A 21,539-nucleotide genomic window follows, 5' to 3' on the forward strand; every position below is an offset into this window, starting at 1 on the left:
ATAATTAAGAATAATTTTGTAAGGCAGAAACTTTGATTTCGTAGAAACTGCAATTTATGTAGGTTCCTATTATTTAGGTGTATTTAGGTGTTATAAACAGATGAATCATATGGATATACTGGTCAGATCATTCCTTTGTAAATATACAGTTTTTTCCCTTTAATAAGAATTTGAAATTTATACCAATATATATCGTTTGAGAAAACTGAGGATGCCATAAACAATGCTGATTATTTTATTGCTGTATACAGTTATGATCTCTTTAAGCAGAAATTTATCTCTGTGTGGTTCTGACTCCATATTGAAAGGGGCAAGCAAGAAGACCTTTCCAATTGTGATGCGTGATAAGAACTCGGTCGGGTATTGGCTGTTCGTTCACTTTGCGGAGGAAAAAGCTGAACAGGAGCGAACTCAGTTTTATGTCTTCTGTGTAATGCGAATTTACACTGGCGGAAAAAAAACTGCTTCAATTACGTCTTGAGTATACACATGTGGATGGGCATTAAGTGCAAAATAAGCAACGTTATTTATAGGAAAGGGGGAAACGTTAGTCTTTACTTTTTGCATGAAAAGAAGACTCCAAACATGTATCTGAAAAGTTATAAACTCTTTCTTATGTTTCTAATGCTAAACTGTTAAAAAGAGAAAAATCTGTTGATGCAGAAATCAATTGCAGTCTTTAAATGCCTTTTTAGTAACAACAAGTAAAATAATAAATAAAAATTTACAGCTTAAAAAAGCTAAAGAACATAGTGTTCATCAGCTTTTTTTGAGGAATGTAGCTCAACACAGAAAACTGTAGAATCCTGTATGAAAATTATTTTGCCGGAGATAAATGGAAATATGTCATGACTCTTGATGAAACATGGGTTTATCTAAATGAGTGGGTTAAAAAAGTAGCTTATTTATTATCAAAAATGAAGAGGAAAAATTTACTAACCTGGTTTCATCAATGCAAAGAATGTTTCAGTAAGGGGTTTATGATTGTCGCAGGATTGTCTTGCATTAGAAAATTAAAAATAAGAAGAGTGGAAAAAAATGCTAAAAATCATCTCAGTGTACTATCAAGAGAAAGTTTTAAATCTGATATTTGCAGAAGGAAATATCATTTCTTTATTCTGATGACCTTCAAAGAGTGAAACTCATCAAGACGAAGCAACAAGTTGTATTTATAAAGGTACTACAGTAGAATTCCAGAAATCCACAAAGCTTGGGACCAGAGGTTGTGCGGATTTTAGGATTTTGTGGATTTCAGGACAGAAAAGATAAAGCATAATATTGGGACTAAAAGTACAAAATGAATAAAGCATATTAGATACATTTAATTAAATTATTATATACATTATTGCAATAATTTATTATATGCATTAAATTATTATTACATATATAAATTGATTATGTTATTCATTGTATTATATGTACACAGCTTCGAGGTTTGCCGATTTCGCCTCATGCAAAGATTTCCGGTTTCGGATTCCGGTGTTAGAATCACTGTTGCTGTAAAATTTCAACAGCTTTTCTTTATTTTTCCATATATCATACACAATCATGTTGCAATTCCATACCATTCTGCTATAAATCGAGTAGTAGCACCTGCTTTCATCTTTTGCAGAATTTGCACATTTTGCATTAGTCAATGCAACGTGTTTACGTTTTTCACCGTTGCAAGTAATAAAATCATGAGTGCATTTCTTATCTGTCATTGTATTAAAAAGAGCTGAAATTTAAAATATTCTTAATTTATCCATAAAATATTCAGATAAAAAAAAGGCAGCACTAAACAATCTCGTGAAATGAAATAACAAAGCTCAGAAAATACAACAACGTGAATCGTGAACTTGAACAAAGAGTTGAGTGAATTGTCTGCTTTTTACCTCGATGCAGATTAGAGGGGAAAAAACTTATCTTATTTTTTAACACTTTTTTATATCAATAATTTGGTATTTCCATTTTGACTCATTATTATTCGGTAATTATGACATTATTATTCAATAAGTATTTTTTTCTTCGATATTTTGTACTCAATGTTGAGGTTTCCGGAACCTATAAACTGAATGTTTATATTCTGAGGGGCAACGCGGATTTCAGGAGTTGGCAGATTTCAAGTCAGTGGATTTTTGGTATTTGACCATACTACATTTCTTGAAAAAATGAAGGTTGACACAGGTATTGCATATGGTGTCTTTTCTGTAGCGGAAGTTGCTAAGTAGGTCAGTGTTGTGTTTTTCTACAAAGTCCCTGAAATTTCACCCATGGACTACTGTGATTCTGGTCTCTTGAACTTTTTCTAAGCACAGACCCATAATAATTGATGGACTCTGAAAAGTAGTGGAATAGGAATGGAAATCGTTATCCTTGGAAATTTGATGAAAAGCCCTCCTAGCATTCAAATCATGGTGCCGTCCCCCTAAAAAAACTGTCAGATTGAACATTTAAAAAATACTCTTTACATTTAAGATGTTACTTAAAAAGCCCTGAAATTATTTTAAAAGTGTTTAAAGTGCACCCTCTGTATGAATCTTTGTGTAGAGCTGTTATTTTTAAAGTGGAGGGAGAAAATATTTTTCATTTTATAAATCAACATAGTATTGAAGAAATTTTTATTCAATTATTGAAATTTTTTTATTAGGTTATTATTTTATTTTATCCTAATTTTTTATTAGGAAATTATAGAGGTCTCTCTTTTTTTCTTGAATATTTTCTCTTCATAATTTCCTATTTTTGTGATTTTTTTCTTTTATTGACAAGGCATATTTAATTAGAAATAATAATTAATTATTTATTATGATAATATAGTTTTTTGTGGTGTCATTTTGGAGATTGTAACTTTTTTTTTCTCCTCCTCAAGAATAGAATAAAGGAACTTCCCAAATCAGCTGGAGATAAATTAGAAGCAATTTTAAGTACATTACCAGAAGATAGGCATCAAAGTTTGCTTAGTCAAGTTGCATGTATTATAACAGAGGTAAGAATTTATTATAGAGAAAATAAAATAATAATAATAAAAAAAAAAAAAATAGGTATTTTTGATGCCTGCTATAAAGGAATGGAGAAATATCCTAAGAGAAAAATAGTAGAAATTTAATGTTTGTCTTAGAAAGATTAAGGCTGCAGCTCAAGATAACCAAATAATTAATATATTATATTATTTGAATATATGCATCTTCCCTTTTCAACCTCTTTGCTTTCTAGTTTCTTAAAATGTGTGTTAGTGTTTTTGAATAAATGTACCAAAAATGCTTCTTTTTTGAAAATAATTATCATGCTTTTCTTCTTTACTTCCTCTGCCCCCCCCCCAAATTTGATGTAACAGTTTAATGAAAGAAGAAATAATAACAAAATTTATTCTGGGTATTTATGTATTGAAGGCATCTGTTAGCACTTTTCAGAAAAATGTTTCAAATTTAATTTCATTTTGCATTTTATGAAAATTCACATTTCATAAATTAAGAATAACAAAACAATTTCTTTTTTTATTCTTGAAGTTAAGTTAGTGTAGTTGCAATCAATGTATAATTTTATATGCAGTTTTGTTTTTATCTACAGTACTTCAGTACAGTTTCTGATAGCATAAAAAGTACTGTTACAGATAAAATTGTCTTGAAATAAGTCACTGTATTTCCCTCACCTCTTTCTTTAAATAAATCCAGGAAGATTGAATTCATGTGTTGATGTATATTGTTCCATTTATGTTTATTTCTGCACTTCTAAAGTCATTCATTGTTTTGGTTCATAGCCACTGGTATCTGGATCCATAAAGTTATACTTTTGGTTTACTGTAAAATGTTGAAAACTTCTTTCCCAACAATCTGAGTATATAAGGCTTCCTATATTAACCTTCCAAGCGATAAAGCTGTCTACATGCATTAAAAAATACAGGGTTCGTACGGTCCTTAAGAGTCCTTAAAAGTCCTTAAGTTTTTTGGAATCGATTTTTGGTCCTTAAAAGTCCTTAATTTTAATCATCTGAAATTTCTGTCTGTTTTTACGACTGTCATTTCGAGTGTGAATTAGCATTTTGCAGGAATATTTTTGGCGATTTACTGACAAATATGGCTATTTTTTGGATGGGTTCACAAGTTATAATTTTTTCCTATTTGTAATATAAATAATGGTGGGATACTCGAGTTTCTGAACAAGAAGTGAAACATTAGCATTTCAGAATTATTTCATTTTTTGTAATGAAGAGCTCTCAAAGAACTTTCCACTTTTGGGGATGTGAATTCTTTTATTAAACGGTTCTAAATTTGGCGATTATCAACATTTTGGTGATTTTAAGATCGGTTTCTATAGAACATTTTTAATTACGAGATCTGGGAATTTTTTGACGATTTTTTTGTTAAATTTCATTAAAATAATGGTAATATATTGGGATTATATTTAAGAAATAATATTAAAATAAAGTATTTTTATTTTTCTTTGTCATATTATAAAGTTCCATTTTGGCCATATATTGTACAATTTTTTTAATCTGAAAAATAAGCAAGGAATAATGCTGTAAAGCACAGTTTACAAAACAGTTTTTAGCAAAAGCAAAATAGCTATGTAATTAATTAAAAATGTCTTTTTAATGGTAAGAATTTTTCCCATTTCTCAGAATGATCAGAATTCTCAGAAAATGCATCAGTTTTCTCTATAAAATTGATTTCACACTTTTTTCTTCCGATTTTTTTAAAAAACATTTCTGGCTTTTTGCTGTTACAGAATTAGTAGGGGTAATTTTTCTTTAGGATTTTAGACATTGAAGCTTGGAAAGTTTAGAAAGATTTTAAGGCAAATTATAGACCCTCGATTCTAAAAGATTCTAGAAAAATGTGATAAAATGAAGGTTTCTGGAGTGTAAGACAAGTGTGTTTCTGACTTCCACTTGCTCTTTGCATTAGTTGTGTCAGCTTTGATAATTTGTAATTATTAGTCTTTTCATTACTGCTGCTGACATTTGAGTTTATTATGACAATAGAGTTACTGAACCAGATTAAATTGAAATTAAATTGTATAGTCTTTGACCACTAGTCCATATTTTTAGTTTGAATCTGACTCTTCTTGTTTAATTATATCACCACAAACTGTAAATGATTTCGTTTGCAAAAGAACAGGCCTATATGTTCCAAGTTCTTTTTGAATAAGAAGCTTATTTAAACCTTTATTTAAATTTATTATCTGATTTATAGTTACTTTCAGACATAGTGATAATTTGTTTCACGTCTGTCGGGGAGGGGGGGGGTGTTGGACTATTTAACTTTTACCAGATCAAGTAAGCCCTCATAGGTAGTACATTGTGGAGAGGTTGGCAGTTGGGAGATAAAACACGCAGAAACTAATGAGAACATTGTTTTGCATATTGAGACAAATTTCTAATTGTTAGAAAACATGTTTAAGGAGAAGGAAATCGATATAAATTAGCCAAAATGTCTGGGCAGGCCTTCAAATTAAAAAGACGCATAATTATTTTGTTGATTTTTATGTTTTGTAGATTTTAATGTGTAATTATCCTAAAAAATCAATGTTATAAATTGCATGCATTTTAAACTGTGAAATTTTATGAGATTGTGATATTAATATGGTTTTTTAACAAATATTATTCTGGAATTTTCGTTTGGCTGGCGTCAGTCCGCCGGACCGACAGTATTAAAGTTAAAAAATAAGTATAGTCTCAATGAAATGTGATCAAAAGTAGTTTTAATGAAATTTATTGAAACATTCTAAACAAAAATACGGCATAGCTTTACACATATTACAATATGAAACAACTATTTTGGTTACATTTTTGGCTATCTTGCATCCAAATAGTTTTGAATTGTCATCATAACATTTTGAACAGTACTTTCGGACTTTATGTGTGTCTCCTTCCTTTATGTATAATTTATGAATAATTTAAGTCGGCAATATTGCACCGCATAATCGCAATATTGCCACCGGCTGAACAGAAAGGACAACAAATTCGGCGCCGCGCTCAACGTGTTAAACCTTTACCGTGGTCACAAAGTAAAACACAAAAATATAAAAATTCATGTGATTCTTTGCATCTAGTGAGACTTAATGCAAAACAACTTATCACCGCTAATGCTTTAGTGGCCTAATAGAACCTTAAATTATATTAACTTGAGTTACAACCCCTGGAACTCTACACAAAGCTATGACACTAACAGCATCAGACGGTGGTCAGCTAACTTTCAAAACTTGCTAACTATGCCTACATCAGGCCTTTCAGGTTTGTTCTGATTAGCAGGTCTTACTATAGGCGAGCAGGAGCGGTGACAACAGCCAGTCTTTTGTTATGAATCATGCTGATTAAGATTTTAATGCTTATTTTAACCTATGCTGCTTGACATAAAATCTACTTATTAAACCTCTAGACTGAGCAAGTGTGTGACAAAAGAAGACATAAAAAAAAAAAAAAAAAAAAAAAAAAAAAAAAAAAAGCTAACTGTTAGTAAAATGTAACTAAAATGTCACTTATCTTCTTTCAGATATGTCCAGTTATTATGAGTGTAAAATATTTAATGCTTCTTGATAAATTTCATAAAATTATTTTTATTCTCAAAATATTAATAATTATGTTTATGTTTAATAATAATGCAAGCTACTCACATTCAGGCGTAGATATAATAGTTTTAATTGAATTTATTCAGTTCCCATTTGCTCATAGGTCTTTAATTTTTTTCATTAATGGTCCTTAAAAGTCCTTAAAAGTACTTAATTTCCTTGTACAGAAATGCGTACGAACCCTGAAATATTGTTCATGATGCCATCAAGAATACAGATATATATGTTGAAATGTGTTTAGAAGATTATAGTAGAATATATATTTGGAAAGAAAAAGTCAAAATGGAAAGTGGGAGGATCGTTTTGGAATTATGACCAAGAAAATACCATTTACGTACAATCCTTTTGAAAACATCAAGACTAAACCTTTAGCTGCCTTGGATGGTTAATATATTGGTTGATCGCTTCCACAAGTGTTTTGATATTTCTGTGTGGAACATGTATAAAAGAAACACATCTACAAACACATTACCTTCAAACATCTCTAAAATTCACGAAAAATTTGGTGATTGAAAGTTTGGTTTAGAAAGGTTAAGGTTGCAGCTCAAGATGACCAAATTTTCAACTGAAATATCCATTTCGACTATTCCCAAATCCATTTGGATGATTTTTTTTTTGCATGACATCTGTATGTGTCAAGCACATACAGAAGTCATGCAAAAAAATGTCGGAAGAAAGGACTTTTTATTCCAAAGTAGGCTGTTAAATGGATTCAAAATAGACATTCTCATGTACCTATCTTGTATAACTCAAAACCGATTAGCTGTATAACTTTGAAATCCTTGCATATGTGTTTATAAGATTTAAAAATATAGCTATAAGATTTAATTTTGCACCTCCATATTTTAGTTAATTCAGGAATACCAAAAGTAAGTGTGTGTATATTTGGTCTACCGTTTTTGGAGTAAAACAAACTACAAAATTTTCTTACTGTCAATAAACTTTATTAAGCTATTATTATTAATTACTTCTTACCAGTGTGAGGGCAATTTGTATATCCCATGTTTGAAAAATGTTTTGTCTTTTGATGCGAAAAATTGAACCAGTGCTTGTTTCACATCCATCTTCATTTTCGAATTTTTTGCCCTTCAAAAAATTTTGTAAGACAAAAACAAGTGATAGTTGGAGGGTGCTAAGTCTGGGGAATATGGTGGATGTGACAGAATTTCCCAGCCTAGTTCTGGAATTTTTTGATGAGTTCCCAAACCAGCATATGGCTTGGCATTATCATGATACAGTATGATGTCCTTCCTATTGGACATCCCTGGCCTTTTTTCTTGGACTGCTGTCTTTAAATTATCTAGTTGCTGACACTACTTCTACGAATTAAGCTTTTTGTTTGGTTTTTAAAATCTCATAATGTATTGGTCGTCAAATATCCCACCATATACACAACATTTTCTTATTCAGAGTCAAATTTGGTTTAGAGATGGAAGGGCTAGGTTTTCAGGGTTCACAATATGTCCTTTTCTTTACGATGCTTTTGTAGATAATTCAATTTTCATCCCCAGTTGATCATCCTGTTCAAGAAGGGCTCGATTTTGTTCCGAGCAAGCAGAGAAGTGAATATGATGACTCGATCATCCAAATTCTTCAGACTTAATTCATGTGGCACCCATCTTGAATATTTCCACACCAATCCTATCATCCGAATATAGTCTGATATGGTTTGCTGAGCTGAATTAAGCCTTTCTGCAATCTCCGATGTTGTCAGAAAAGGATCTTGCTCCAACATGGTCTTAACATCGTCTTCAATCCGAGGTGGTCGCCCAGAACATGACTTATCAGAAAGGTCGAAATCACCTTTTTCAAAATTTTCAAATCATCTGCGTGAACTGTACCTTCACCAAACACTTTCAATAAATTTCTGCATGGTTCTGTAGCATTTCTTCCTTGTTTAAATTTGTCTAAAATACAATGGTGTGAATGAACTTTAGCAGTAGCCGTGGGTACACTGTTGCTTCACACATACACCTCCCTTTCATGGCTTAAAAATCCTTACCTGGCAATGATAGGTCATCATAGACTTCCAATTACAGAAGTGTTTTAAATGAATGAAAATATTCATGTTTTGGTAATTCCAATTAAAAAAAAAATATTTTGGACAAATAATGAAACCTAACTTTTATCCAGTCTCCCAGTTCTTATACTTATGTTTGGAAAAGTTTTGTACTTGTTATGAAAAAAATCAAAATACGAGATACTCTCATACTTGTTTTGACTCCAGTATGACAAATTTGACAGGTACATTTAATTTCAAAATATGCAGTTTTTCGTGTCATTTTTCGCCTCGGGGGATTAATTAAGTTAGAATAATTAGACAAAATAAGTTTAAACAAAGTGCGACAAATAATTTATATAATTTAATAGGCTCTGCAGTTAAGTCATGTGGCATCTACATCAGATTTCTTCTTTTGGAAAAATGCCTTTTGTATATTATGACTATTTTTCTATGGCCTCCAGTTATTTCTTTAAGTGCAAGACCATAGTCCATTTTTGGACTAAATAATTATTCCAGTTGATGGCGGTTTTTATTAGCTATATCTAATTATGTGTCATACCATTAAATAGATATCAGATTGTTCATGTAGCAATAAGTAAAATTTGCTTGATGGGGGGGGAGGAGGGGAAATTTGAAAAGAACATTCAAACTAGGTCTTGATGTGAAATTCTGCTTTTTTAAAAAAGATGTTGTACTTCCAGATTGGCTTAAAAAAGATAATATATGATTGCATTTGATATTTGTTCTTACAAATTCATTCTTGTGGGAAAATGTTGATTGAAAGAAAGAAATTACATCTTCTTTGGATGGAATATCGTTCATTTTAATTTGAAACACTTCATCTACTAACTAATAGAAAGCTAAAAAGAAAAATGTCAAAACCAGCAACACTATAGAAATCAAATCGGGGTCCTTATCCGAAAAATAACTGTGTATTCAGCGATACCATAGATCTGTCCACTTATATAATAATAATATACTTAATTAACTTTGTCTAGTTATAAGAAAGTAATGTAATATTTATTGTTGAATTTTTAAACACTTTTTGTAATTTCCCATATTATAGAAATAGGATTTTGAATGAATTTTATACTTAATCCATTAAACTGTCACCTAATATGTTATAGCTGTTAATAAATATTTATAGTTTTACTGAGTTTTAAATAATAAAAGTGTTATTGAAAACAAGCGCTGTTTTTATGACATGCTGATAAGTACTTTTTTGTTATTGAAAATATTAATGGACAAAAATAATTTCCTGCTTATGTGCTTTTTAAAAAATAGGTAGGAGATAGTTTTATTAAGCATCTTACAGTAGATCATTTGTTAAGGAGAACAGAGACATTATAATGTACATCATTTTTACTTAAATTTCCTTCCCTGTATTGTATTACTTCGACAAATGGAAAGATATGCAACTGACTGAGTAGATGAAAGCGAATGAATATTAAATCTGTAAGATCCAGTTGTGAATAGTGTCATGTCATGTAAAAAATTAATGACAACTAAGTGAATTAAAAATTAATGACAACTAATTTGTGTGTTGTAAATAAATGAAAGGGTTAACCCCTTTCATTTATTTACAACACACAAATTAACTTATATACACTTCATACAAATATATATATACTAAAAGAGACTGAATCACTGGTTATGTGATTTGCTGTACTGAATATCCAGCCTCTCCCGCCAAAAGCCAGGTTCCAACTAATTTTTTCCTCCATTTAGAGAATGCTATTTACATTTAGGATTAAAATTTAGGAGGACTAGCCGCTACAAAATTTATGAGTAATTTCTTAGGCACTAGATATTTTTTGATAGCCATATACAGGGTTCGTATGGTCCTTAAGAGTCCTTTAAAGTCCTTAGATTTTTTGGAATCGATTTTTGGTCCTTAAAAGTCCTTAATTTTAATCATCTGAAATTTTGGTTAATCTTTAGATTATGGTAACTTGGCGATTTTTTGGCGAAAATTTGGCAACCAACCCTGCTACAGCAACCTGCTAGTTTTGTTTTGGATGCCATTTTGTTTTCACGAAGTAAAGGCATGTTTTTTTTTTACTCAACATTTTTTTCCAACAATCTGCTAGCCGAATTACGCTTATACTAGAACTTTTATGGAACATAAATGCTTAATCACGACGAAGATTAGGTGCGAAATTGGGAGAAAGTGCAGAATCGCAAACTGCTTGCCGCGTTTTTAAGAATTGTACATACACGGTATCATCCATGTACACGTCGACCAATTTTCACTTAAAAAAACATCCCAGAATTGCACAAAAATGGCATTGCGCACACTTTTCACTTTATCCATGTACACTGCTAAAGTCCTAGCTAGTAACTTTTATCATCTTACCAAAATGTTGCCAAACTACCTGTTACCATATTCCAAAGATTAGCCAAAATTTCTGTCTGTTTTTATGACTGCCATTTCGAATGTGAATTAGCATTTTGGAGGAATATTTTTGACGATTCACTGACATATATGGCTATCTTTTGAATGGGCTCATAGTTTATAATTTGTTTCTATTTCTAATATAAATGATGGAATACTCGAATATCTAAGCAAAAAGTAAGACATGAACATTTCGAAATATCTCTCTCTCTCTTTTTTTTTTTTTTAATAAAGAGCTCTTAAACAACTTTTCTCTTTGGGGATGTGAATTCTTTTATTAAACGGTTCTAAATTTGGCGACTTATTAACAGTTTGGCAATTTTACGATCAGCTTCTATAGAAAATTTTTAATTCCAAGATCTGAGAATTTTTCAACGATTTTTTTTAAAACATCGTAACATTGATAAATTTCACTAAAATAATGGTAACATATTCAAATTATATTTTAAAATTAAGATTAAAATAAAACATTATTATTTTTTGCTGTCATATTATAAAGTTTCATTTTGACAACTTATACAATATTTTTAATCTGAAAAATAAATAACATATAATGCTATAAAGCACAATTTATGAAACAGCTTTTAGCAAAAGCAAAATTAGCTATGTAATTAATTAAAAATGTCTTCTTTTTAATTTTTCGTAAAAAAGAGTTTTGCCATATGATTGTCTCAGAATATTCAAAATTTTCAGAATATGCACCAGTTTTCTCTATGAAATTAATTTTACACTTTTCCCCCTCCTTTTTTTTTTTTTTTTTTTCTTCCAAATTATTTCTGGCTTTTTGCTGTTGCAGAATTGGTAGGGATAATTTTTCTTTAGGATTTTAGACATCGCAGCTTGGAAAGTTTAGAAGGATTTGAAGGCAAGATTTATAGACCCACAATTCTAGAAGATTCGAGAAATATGTGACAAAATGAAAAATGTCTCCATGGTATCAACACATAATAGATGTATTTTACAGAAAATTTGCAATAAATTTCTTACTTTTTTGAGAATGTCTGGAAGAACAATGAAAACATAATATTTGAATGTTTTACTTCTGATACTGTAATCTTACCATGTTTAGCTTCCCTTTATTTTCTCTACTTTTCACTAGACACAAGCATGGAAAATATCAAAAACGCTTCTAACCTTATCACATGTCCAGGAATTATAGATAGGAATGTTTTTATTAATAAATAAATTGAAAACTTACAATTTAAAAGATCCATCTAATATGTTTTAATGCATCATACACAGAGCTATGCTTCATACACATTTTCCCATTTGATGCAATCTCTGTGGATCCTAAATTCGACTGCATAGTGCTTTTCTAAATTCTGCTTTCAATGCCTGTCTAAATTCTAAAAGTTTTGCCCTTTCTAGATTTTGTTGTTGTGTCACTAAATTCTAAAAATTCTGCCACATCAGCTCTGTAACCTGCCTTTACCATATATATTTAATATTTCTTCTGAATGTTCATATTACTAAAGAAATAAAATTAGCCGCTTTTTGTATAAATTCTAAATGCATTTAGAGTTTTTTAGAATAACAGAAATCCTTAATTAAATCCAAAAATTCTAAAATGAAAAGGGAACATTTTGAAGAAAGAAACTGAATACATAAAGAAAATTATTCTTCAAAAATATGTGCAGCTATTATTATGTAAATAACACAATTGTTTATGATTTGAGCCTTTACTATAATTGCCCATTTCTATTTTCTCATATGATAGAGTTACTGAGCCAAATTAAATTGTATAATCTTTGACCACTAGTCCACATTTTTAGTTTGAATTAGACTGTTCTTGTTTAATTACGTTACCGTGAGCTGTAATTGATTTTGTTAGCATCAGAAAATGCCTTTATAGTCTAAGTTCCTTTTAACTAAGAAGCTTTGTCTGATATTGTAAATATGTTCAGACATAGCGATAATGTGCTTCACTTCTGTTGGGAGGTTTTGGACTTAACTTTTAATAGATCAAGTAAACCCTCATAGGTACATTGTGGAGAGGTTGGCAAGTTAGGACATAAAGCACACAGAAACGAGCAAGAGCATTGGTTTGCATATTAAGACAAATCTTTAATTGTAAGAAAAGGTGCTTAAAGAGAAGGAAATTGATATAAAGTAGCCAAAATGGGAAAGCTTCAAGTTAAAATGATGGATAAATATTTTTTGAGTGTTGTTGTTACAAGATGTAAATGTTTTGTAGTTTTTAATGTGTAATTATCCTAATGTCATAAATTACATGAATTTTAAACTGTGAAATGTTATTAGATTTTGATTTTAATAGTGTTTTTTTTAACAAATATTGTTAAAAAATAAAATTTAATAGTGGCCATGTAAAACCATAATGACTAAGGTTATCAAACTACCTAATTTAATTATTTATAACTAACTGCTTACCCTTAAAAATTATCTTTACATATTAAAGCGAGTTATTTACTTTCATTTATACTCATTGTGGTCACAAGATAAAATGAAAAAAATGTAAAAATTCAAGTAAAACTTATTCTTTGCATCTAGTGAGATTTAAAATAATACAAAACAGTTTATCACCTCTGGTGCTTTCATGGTTTATTGGAACCTTAAAGTATATCAACTGGGTTATAATCCCTGGAACTCTACACAAAGCTACGACACTAACGGCATCAAACAGAGCCTGACTAACTTTCAACACTTGTCAACCGTGACTAGGTCAGGTCTTTAAGGTTTGCTCTAATCAGCAGGTCTCTCTCAAGACAAGCAGCAGTGGTGACAACATTCAGTCTTTTGTTAAGAATCATGCTGATTATGATCTTATTTCTCATTTCAACCTATGCCGTTTGACATAAAATCTACCTGCTATTTACTAAACCTCTAGACTGACCAAGTATGTGACAAAATGAGACATAAAAAAAAATCAACATAAAGCTAACAACGGTTAGTAAAACGTAAATGTCACTTATCTTGTTTCAAATATGTCAACTATTATAAGTTTAAAAAATGTAATGCTACTTGATAAATTGCATGAAGTTTATTTTATTCAAACCTTTTAATAATTATGTTAATTAATTCATGTTTATTAATAATGCATACTACTACTTAGGGATCTGTTTCATTTTTAGGATGGTATTACAAAAGTGAAATTAAGGCATGGATAATATTAATGGCATTTTTTTATTCAGTTCCCATTTGCTCATAGGTCCTTAATTTTTTCATTAATGGTCCTTAAAAGTCCTTAAAAGTACTTAATTTCCGTGTGCAGAAATGTGTACGAACCCTGCATATAATGTTTAATTTTTAAAAGAATGTTAAAGAATGAAATTTTTTAATAATATCAAAATTCTTAATGTTTTGCCTACAGTTTTCATTTGTACGCATTGTTTATGCGATTTTTTAAAATTTTTACACTATTTTAAAAGTGAGAGACGTACATGTGCCTTGAAATGAGTATGCAAGAAGTTTTGTATAGAAATCGTAACTTGAATTTCTGAAAATAAGCATGTGTTAGATTTTAGAACTTTTGTTTTAACTAATTTTTCAGATACATTGCATTATAAATATATGGAGGCATATATGGAGGCCTGTGCATGCATTATAATTATATGGAGGCCAATTTTAAAACCATATCTTCAGAATATTTTGAACACATTTTTTATTGCAGGAATTTTCTGACTTCATTTGTTCTTTTTTTCATAGAAATCTTCTATGACTTTGTAAGTGAATTTGCTTTTAGAGTACAGTTAAAAACACTCATAAATACTGCTGTGTAGTTTAAGGGATTGTACAAATGATCAAGCAAGAACTCAAAACTTTTTTTATTTCAAACCGAATGAAGAACTACTTATATACAGCTGATGAACATGCTAGAACATAAAACAGATTAATAAGAAGGAAATCTGCATGAAAACCAATTGTCAGGCATCTTGCCTTTGAGAAGTTTTGAACCCGGGACCTTCGGGTTTAGAGTCCTGTGTCTTCTCCACTAAGTTATGAGGAGCTCAGTCGAAAGGAGCAATGTTCCCTACAATAATATAGCTGTGCAATTTTTAAGTAGAAAGAAATGATAACAGCTGTACAGTAGTAATGTCTGATAATCTGAATGTAACATAGTAATCATAATATAAAACATAATATTGTAGTTCTTTACTTTTGTCCTAAAAAGATAACCTAAGCAATAATCAAGTCATCACAGTGTACTATAGAAAGTTCTGCTATTTAATTCTTATTTAAGTGAGTTCTAGCACTGATTAATTGCTAATAATAATAGAAAATTTGAATATAATTGATATTAGTGTTTCACTTTTAGGTTTCAGCTTAAATTAGTATCATAAAATTTTATTTAAAAGCAAAATTTTATAGTAAGTGCTATTTTTGTGCTATTCTTATGGTAATTTTCTGTTAAAGCCAACTATGCATTTTTAGCACTATATTAGTGCATTTTGACTTATCCTTTCTCCATATATTTGTCTCATTACTATATGAAATGGAACAATATAGAACATTTATAAATGAATGATGTGGCTTTAAAACTGCAGGCTTTAAAACTGCTTATAGTGCAGATTTTACATGGGTAAGGTAATACGTCAATTTCTTATTAATTTTTTAAAACCACACCATTCATTTATAATCACTCTGTATTTTAGCGAACAGCAACAAGGAATTTTCTTTAATTTCATGCTCAAATCCTTTAAAAACCTAATGTAATGTAAGAGCACAGTTCAAGTTATTTTTTTCTTTTTGCAAATAAGTTTTCATCAATTACCTCAGTTTTGTTGCAATATTTGGATCATATAATAAGGAAATGGGTTATATTTTTCTTATGTAATTATTCTAGTCAACAGTTATGCAATTCATTTGAAACAAGCTTTGGTTCACAGAACTGAGTAATGCTAATTATTGATGCCGTAAATAAATGAATGGTACAGCAGTGCTGGAGAATTGTATGATGCAACAAATCACATTTGTGTTGGATGCCTTTTTCTTCTTGATACAAGCTAAGGCTGCATAGCTGTTTCAAATTCAAGTTGGATTTTACTTTGAAGGGGCAATTTGAAAACAATCTTTGTTTATGAAGACAATTTCTTTTTTGAAGGAAACATGGTAGCTGCTTTTTCATCTTTTGGTTAATCCTAAATCATGAAATTCATGACAAGGAGGGGGGGAAAAATCATTAAATGAAATGTAGTCATGTTAGCAATGCTTATAAAGGAGGATCACCAGGAAAGTAACCAAACTGTGAACTTATGCCAACAGGAAATATGATCCCCCCCAAAAAAATACAAAGTGATATGTATTTTTTGCACTTTATTGCAAAGCTTTAAACAAATGGCTTTAATACAAAGTGGGTATGGCAAAATGGTGCAATGTTTAGGCCTTTTTGTTCCATTAATTATTTTGTGTTTTATTTTTTTATAGGAAATACTTTCTACTCCTCAAAAGATCGATTGTGCTGCTCATGATTGTCCTGTGCTTTTAAAAAAAGGTAAGCTTTTATCAATATAAATAGTACAAATAGTTAATGTGTCTTCTTCCTTCTAAATTTATTTACCATTAGTTATTAACACTTTCAAATTTCAGGCAGTTTTCTCTGGCATACTTGTGAAACTAATTCTAGCAGTAATGTGACATACCATTACAAAATTTAATGCACATATTTTTTACTTGTGTGTGCTGTTGAATAAATATAAAATACTTCAATTTATTTTAAAATATCATTAAACAGATTTCTTTCTTTCTTTACCTGCAAAATGTCTACAGAAAAGACATTTTTAAACCTTGATTGGGCGGATTCTAACCTCAGTCCTGTGGAGAAAACAACTCTTATTATAGTTATAAAAGTAATGCTTTGGGGATTATATATATATAAATACAGGATGATTCTAAATTATTTTTACAAATTAAGAGGGGTGAGAGTACTTGTCCAGATGAGCAATAATTACCATAGAATATAGGGTTGCATTCCACTCTGAGAGGCAGAAAAGAGGAATATTAGAATTCCAACCTGAACTTAAACAGTGGTTAGAGAGCAAATGAATGAATCTAAAAGTTGCACAATCAGTTTAGTGACAAACTTGCAGAGAATGCACAAAATGGATTAAATTGAAAACTTGGCGTTCGAGTGTTAATTCGAGCTGATACTTTGATGGCAAACACTCAAATGCAGATCTTTGGTTGGCAAAGTCTCAACCTTGCAAACAATTGCAACAAGTTAATTATCTAAATTATTAGGGGGAATTATCTATTAGGGGGGAAAACTGCTATCTTGATATCAAGTATCAAGGTAGCAGTTTTTCCCCCTTCACCATCTTCTATCCTTTCCTCTTGGAGTTACTGTGTTGCAGTCATTCTACTTGAGGTGCTCTTCTGTGGGATATGAAGTTCTGACTGCCGGAACACAGCATGAACTTTTCATGCTAATCTTGGCATACAGCGGAAGTTGGAGTCAGTTGATAATATTTGGTCCTTGATTAGATAGTTAACTTGTTGCAGTCGTTTGCGAGGTTGAGACCTAGCCAACCAAAGATGTGCATTTGAGTGTTTGCCATCAAAGTCTGAGCTGGAATTAACACTCGAATGTCAAGTTTTCAGTTTATTTCATTTTGTGCATTCTCTGTGAGTTTGTCACTAAACTGATCCTGTAACTTTTGGATTCGTTCATTCGCTCTCCAACCACTGTTGTAAGTTCAGGTTCTCTTTCCTGCCCCTCAGAGTGGAATGCAACCCTATATTGCTCATCTTGATGAATACTCTCACTCCTCTTAGTTTGTAAAAAGAATTTAGAATAACCCTGTATATATAAAGTCATATATAATTGGCAAATTTTTGTGTTTTTAAATGGTACCTTAATTAATTTACAGCACAGCCTATGCGCACTGTGCAGTTAGCCTGGAATTTTGAAACATACTTGGAAAAGTCAGGGAATTTCATTCTCCTGTTTCAGTGGCAACCGTGCTGGGAACTCTTAACAGAATTTTGTGGAAAAATATAGAATTAGTATAAGGAACGTTTAATCTAAAATAATCCCGCCCATATTAAGGCTATTCCTGTTATGTCTAGAATGCTATTTATATATTTTTTATATCAAATTGTAGAAAATAGTGAGTGCTGATAAATCTATTTGTTTTCATAAAAAAATAATGTCTTTAAAAATATCTCTGATACAGTTTATATATAAATATAAAATTATGCAGCAGTTTACTTCAGAGCAGAAGCTAAGAGAGCTTGAGACCATAGCTAACTAACCATAGCGTGGGACCTTCAGAATACATACCATCCCCTACTGCAGCTTGTTAACGTCTTAATTTATTTTAGAGAAGAGCTTTTAAAATATCAGTATCATTTGCATATATTTTGTTTTAAGAAATTCAATTAAAAATTATGTAATTAAAAAATATTGTCTTTAAAAATATCTCTGGTACAGTTTATATATATATAAATATAAAATCATGCGGCAGTTTAATTCAGAGCAGAAGCTGAGACATTCAGAATACATACCACCCCAATGCAGCTTGTTAACATCTTAAAATATATTTTAGAGAAGAATTTTTAAAATATCAATAGCATTTGCATATATTTTGTTTTAAGAAATTCAGTTTACTGCTTTGCATAGTAGTTACATTCAGTAGTTTGTAAGCATATTTTGTGCTTAAATTAGGATTCTGAAAAACTGCATTCATAATTGTTCATATTTTAATTGAGTATTATCAGATTCATCATTATATTATTAGATTATGAAGATATTTTAAGCCTTTTTTCTGAATACTTTATGTAATGTATACTTTTAAAACAACTGTAAAAGAATCCTGATTCGTGAAATATGAAATTCTCTTGTAGTTAAGTGTTTTACAGGAACTTTCATTGTTCATTTTAAATACTGTTTATTTGGGTGCTGAAATGGATGATGAATAGGTAGTGTGTTCCCTTTCGATTCTGTTCTCAAATTACATTCTCATTTATTTTAATCATTAATTGTTTGCTCTCCATGTTTTGGAAAATGTATTTAGTCCTTAGGAGATTATGTATTAAATTTTTCTTAACATATTTTCCACATAATTCTATAATTGTCCATTTGTTTTCATAATTCATAATTGTTCGTATTTTAATTGAGTATTATCAGATTATGAAGATATTTTAAGGCTTTTTTCTGAATACTTTATATAATGTATACTTTTAAAACAACTGTAAAAGAATCCTGATTTGTAAAATTTGAAATTCTCTTGTAGTTAAGTGTTTTACAGGAAGTTTCATTGTTCATTTTAAATACTGTTTATTTGGATGCTGAAATGGATGATGAATAGGTAGTGTGTTCCCTTTGGATTCTGTTCTCAAATTACATTCTCTTTTATTTTAATCATTAATTGTTTGCTCTCTAGGTTTTGGAAAAGGTATTTAGCTCTTAGGAGATTATGTATTAAATTTTTCTTAACATATTTTCCACATAATTCTATAATTTTCAATTTGTTTTCAGAATTTTCTTGATATTCAAAACCAGTTTATTTTTCATCTGCATTTCATTTATGTTTAAATTTTTACAGCTTTTGATTAACTATGTAGGCTTTCTATGTTGTCCTTAAAAACATGATTTGGATTTTATTAATTTCTGCTGTTTTTCATGGATGAAGTTTCTGTTACCATCATTTATTTAAGCTACATAAAATAACATGAAAAATTTCAATAATTTTTTAAAAGCAGATTCAGAATTAAAATATTATGTATAAATTGCTATGTTATGAAGTTGCTATGTTTTAGTTTTGTAAAAACAGACTAGAATAATTATTTCATCTATCTGTATATATATGTGGGATTTTAAATGCATAGCTGCATATTTTTCCTCGCACGCTGTTTAAATTTCAGCTGTTGACTGCACGAGTGAAATTGATAGAACTCTCGCCACTTTGTTTTATGAGATGTAAGATGTTGTTTTATAGATGTAAGATCATATAGATGTATTAATAGATGTAAAATGATATAGATCTTGTATTAATAGATCAGCGGTGTTATAGATGCTGTATTAATAGATGAACGATCTTGTAGATGTATTAATGTTTCATTAAATGTGTTTTGTTTGAATATGAGTTGTGATTTCGAGACTAAAGAACCCACATATATATATTAAATAAAAACAGTGTGTCTATTTTGTTATTTGTTAAATCGATGATACTCTTTCATCCTGAAGCAATTTTTTGTTCTGTTCGTAAATAAGGTTAAGTTTTGCTCAGAAAGAACTGTTATATAACATTGGAGAAGGAAATGTAAATTTAATTATCATTCTGTAATCTATTAATACTTTGCTTTTTTTTTATCCGTATTATAAAAATAGTTGTAGTTTACCAGCTAGTATTTAACCAGAATGATGATAATCAGCTTTCATATTATAATAATTTTTTTTCTTCTGATTATCTGGTTCCGTAAAATAAATTAAGCATTCAGTTTGTATCTGTCTTTTGTTTCTTAATACTGATTATCCTCAATTTTACAATGGCCCAAACTAAGATTAAAATCCTTTAAGTTTGTCACCAGTATATACACACTTGCATTGTTTTTGGATTATAAAAAGATTATCTGAAACATCTTCAAAATTAAATCAAGGAATTTAGCTGCTCGAAAGTTTATATCAAAACACTGATCTTTTCGCCAAAGTTAAAAAGCAAATCTGAGAAGCAGTAAAATTTTGTTATGAAATATATGATGGAGAGAGAGAGGAAAAAAAAAAAAAAAAAAAAAAGATCAAAATGGAGAACATTAACAAATTTTTTCCTGGTTGCAGAGAATCATCCTAATGAGCAACAATTACTGATCTGTTATTTTCAGTTTGAAGTATTTATATATTGTTTTTTTTTTGTTTGTATTAAGTAATTTTAAGGAAGTCTATTATTAATTTTATAAAAAGATGTTTGAACATATGTAGTCAGGGCTGGTGCCAGAGTGGATGCAACCAGTGTAGTTACACTGGACGGTAGAATTTAGGAGCCACAGAAGTTATAGCAGGTGATGAAAAGCCTAGCTCTTACTCTGTGTGTAGTGCATATAGAATGAAGTTATATATGAATGAATTTACAAATGCTCCATAAATGTGTGCATTGTTTAATGTATTACATATTAATTTAAAACGTTACTCATAGAAATATTATCAGAGATATCAAGAATAAAAGAAGTCTCTGATTTAACCCGAATCGACATAATGAAATCTCTGGAAAGGCATTTGTCATAAGTCAAGAACTACTTGTATATTTATTTCGTATAATAGGTGTGCTTTGATATATTGTAAATTTGAGACATTTGTTCAGATATTTTCAGTTTATGTTACTTATATTTTCAATAACAAAGGAAGGTAGAAAAAATAAATCCTTTTTTGAAGTCTAAATTTTTTTCTATTGTTAGGATTTTAATTCTTTTGAAGTTGTAATATCAGTGCAAAATATTTAATCTTTTGGGAGAATTTAAATCTGATAACATGTTCTTAAACTTCACCCAGAATTTTGCATTAGGCATTTTAAAAATGTATATAACATTCATCTAGAGAAAATGTTTTATCTGTTCAGTTTTAAATCATAGCTTGAAATAAGCAAATGATGCTCATAATGAAATAGTTTCTACACATATTATTTGTAAGATTTTTGTGTTGTAAAT

The 21,539-nt window shown here is 29.9% G+C and overlaps 1 protein-coding gene across 1 annotated transcript in view; it reads left to right on the forward strand.

The window, feature by feature from the left end:
* LOC118185917 (cobalamin trafficking protein CblD) overlaps positions 1-21,539 on the forward strand; it is a 59,546-nt gene that overhangs the window by 14,069 nt on the left and 23,938 nt on the right. The window contains exons 4-5 of the mRNA XM_085810770.1: positions 2,849-2,965; positions 16,326-16,392. Coding sequence (XP_085666896.1) covers positions 2,849-2,965; positions 16,326-16,392 — 184 coding nt within the window. The remainder of the gene's footprint in view (positions 1-2,848; positions 2,966-16,325; positions 16,393-21,539) is intronic.

The sequence above is a fragment of the Stegodyphus dumicola genome, chromosome 2 (genome assembly GCF_044657685.1).
Source record: "Stegodyphus dumicola isolate Sdum_Otavi_A_Nest chromosome 2, ASM4465768v1".
NCBI lineage: Eukaryota > Metazoa > Arthropoda > Arachnida > Araneae > Eresidae > Stegodyphus > Stegodyphus dumicola.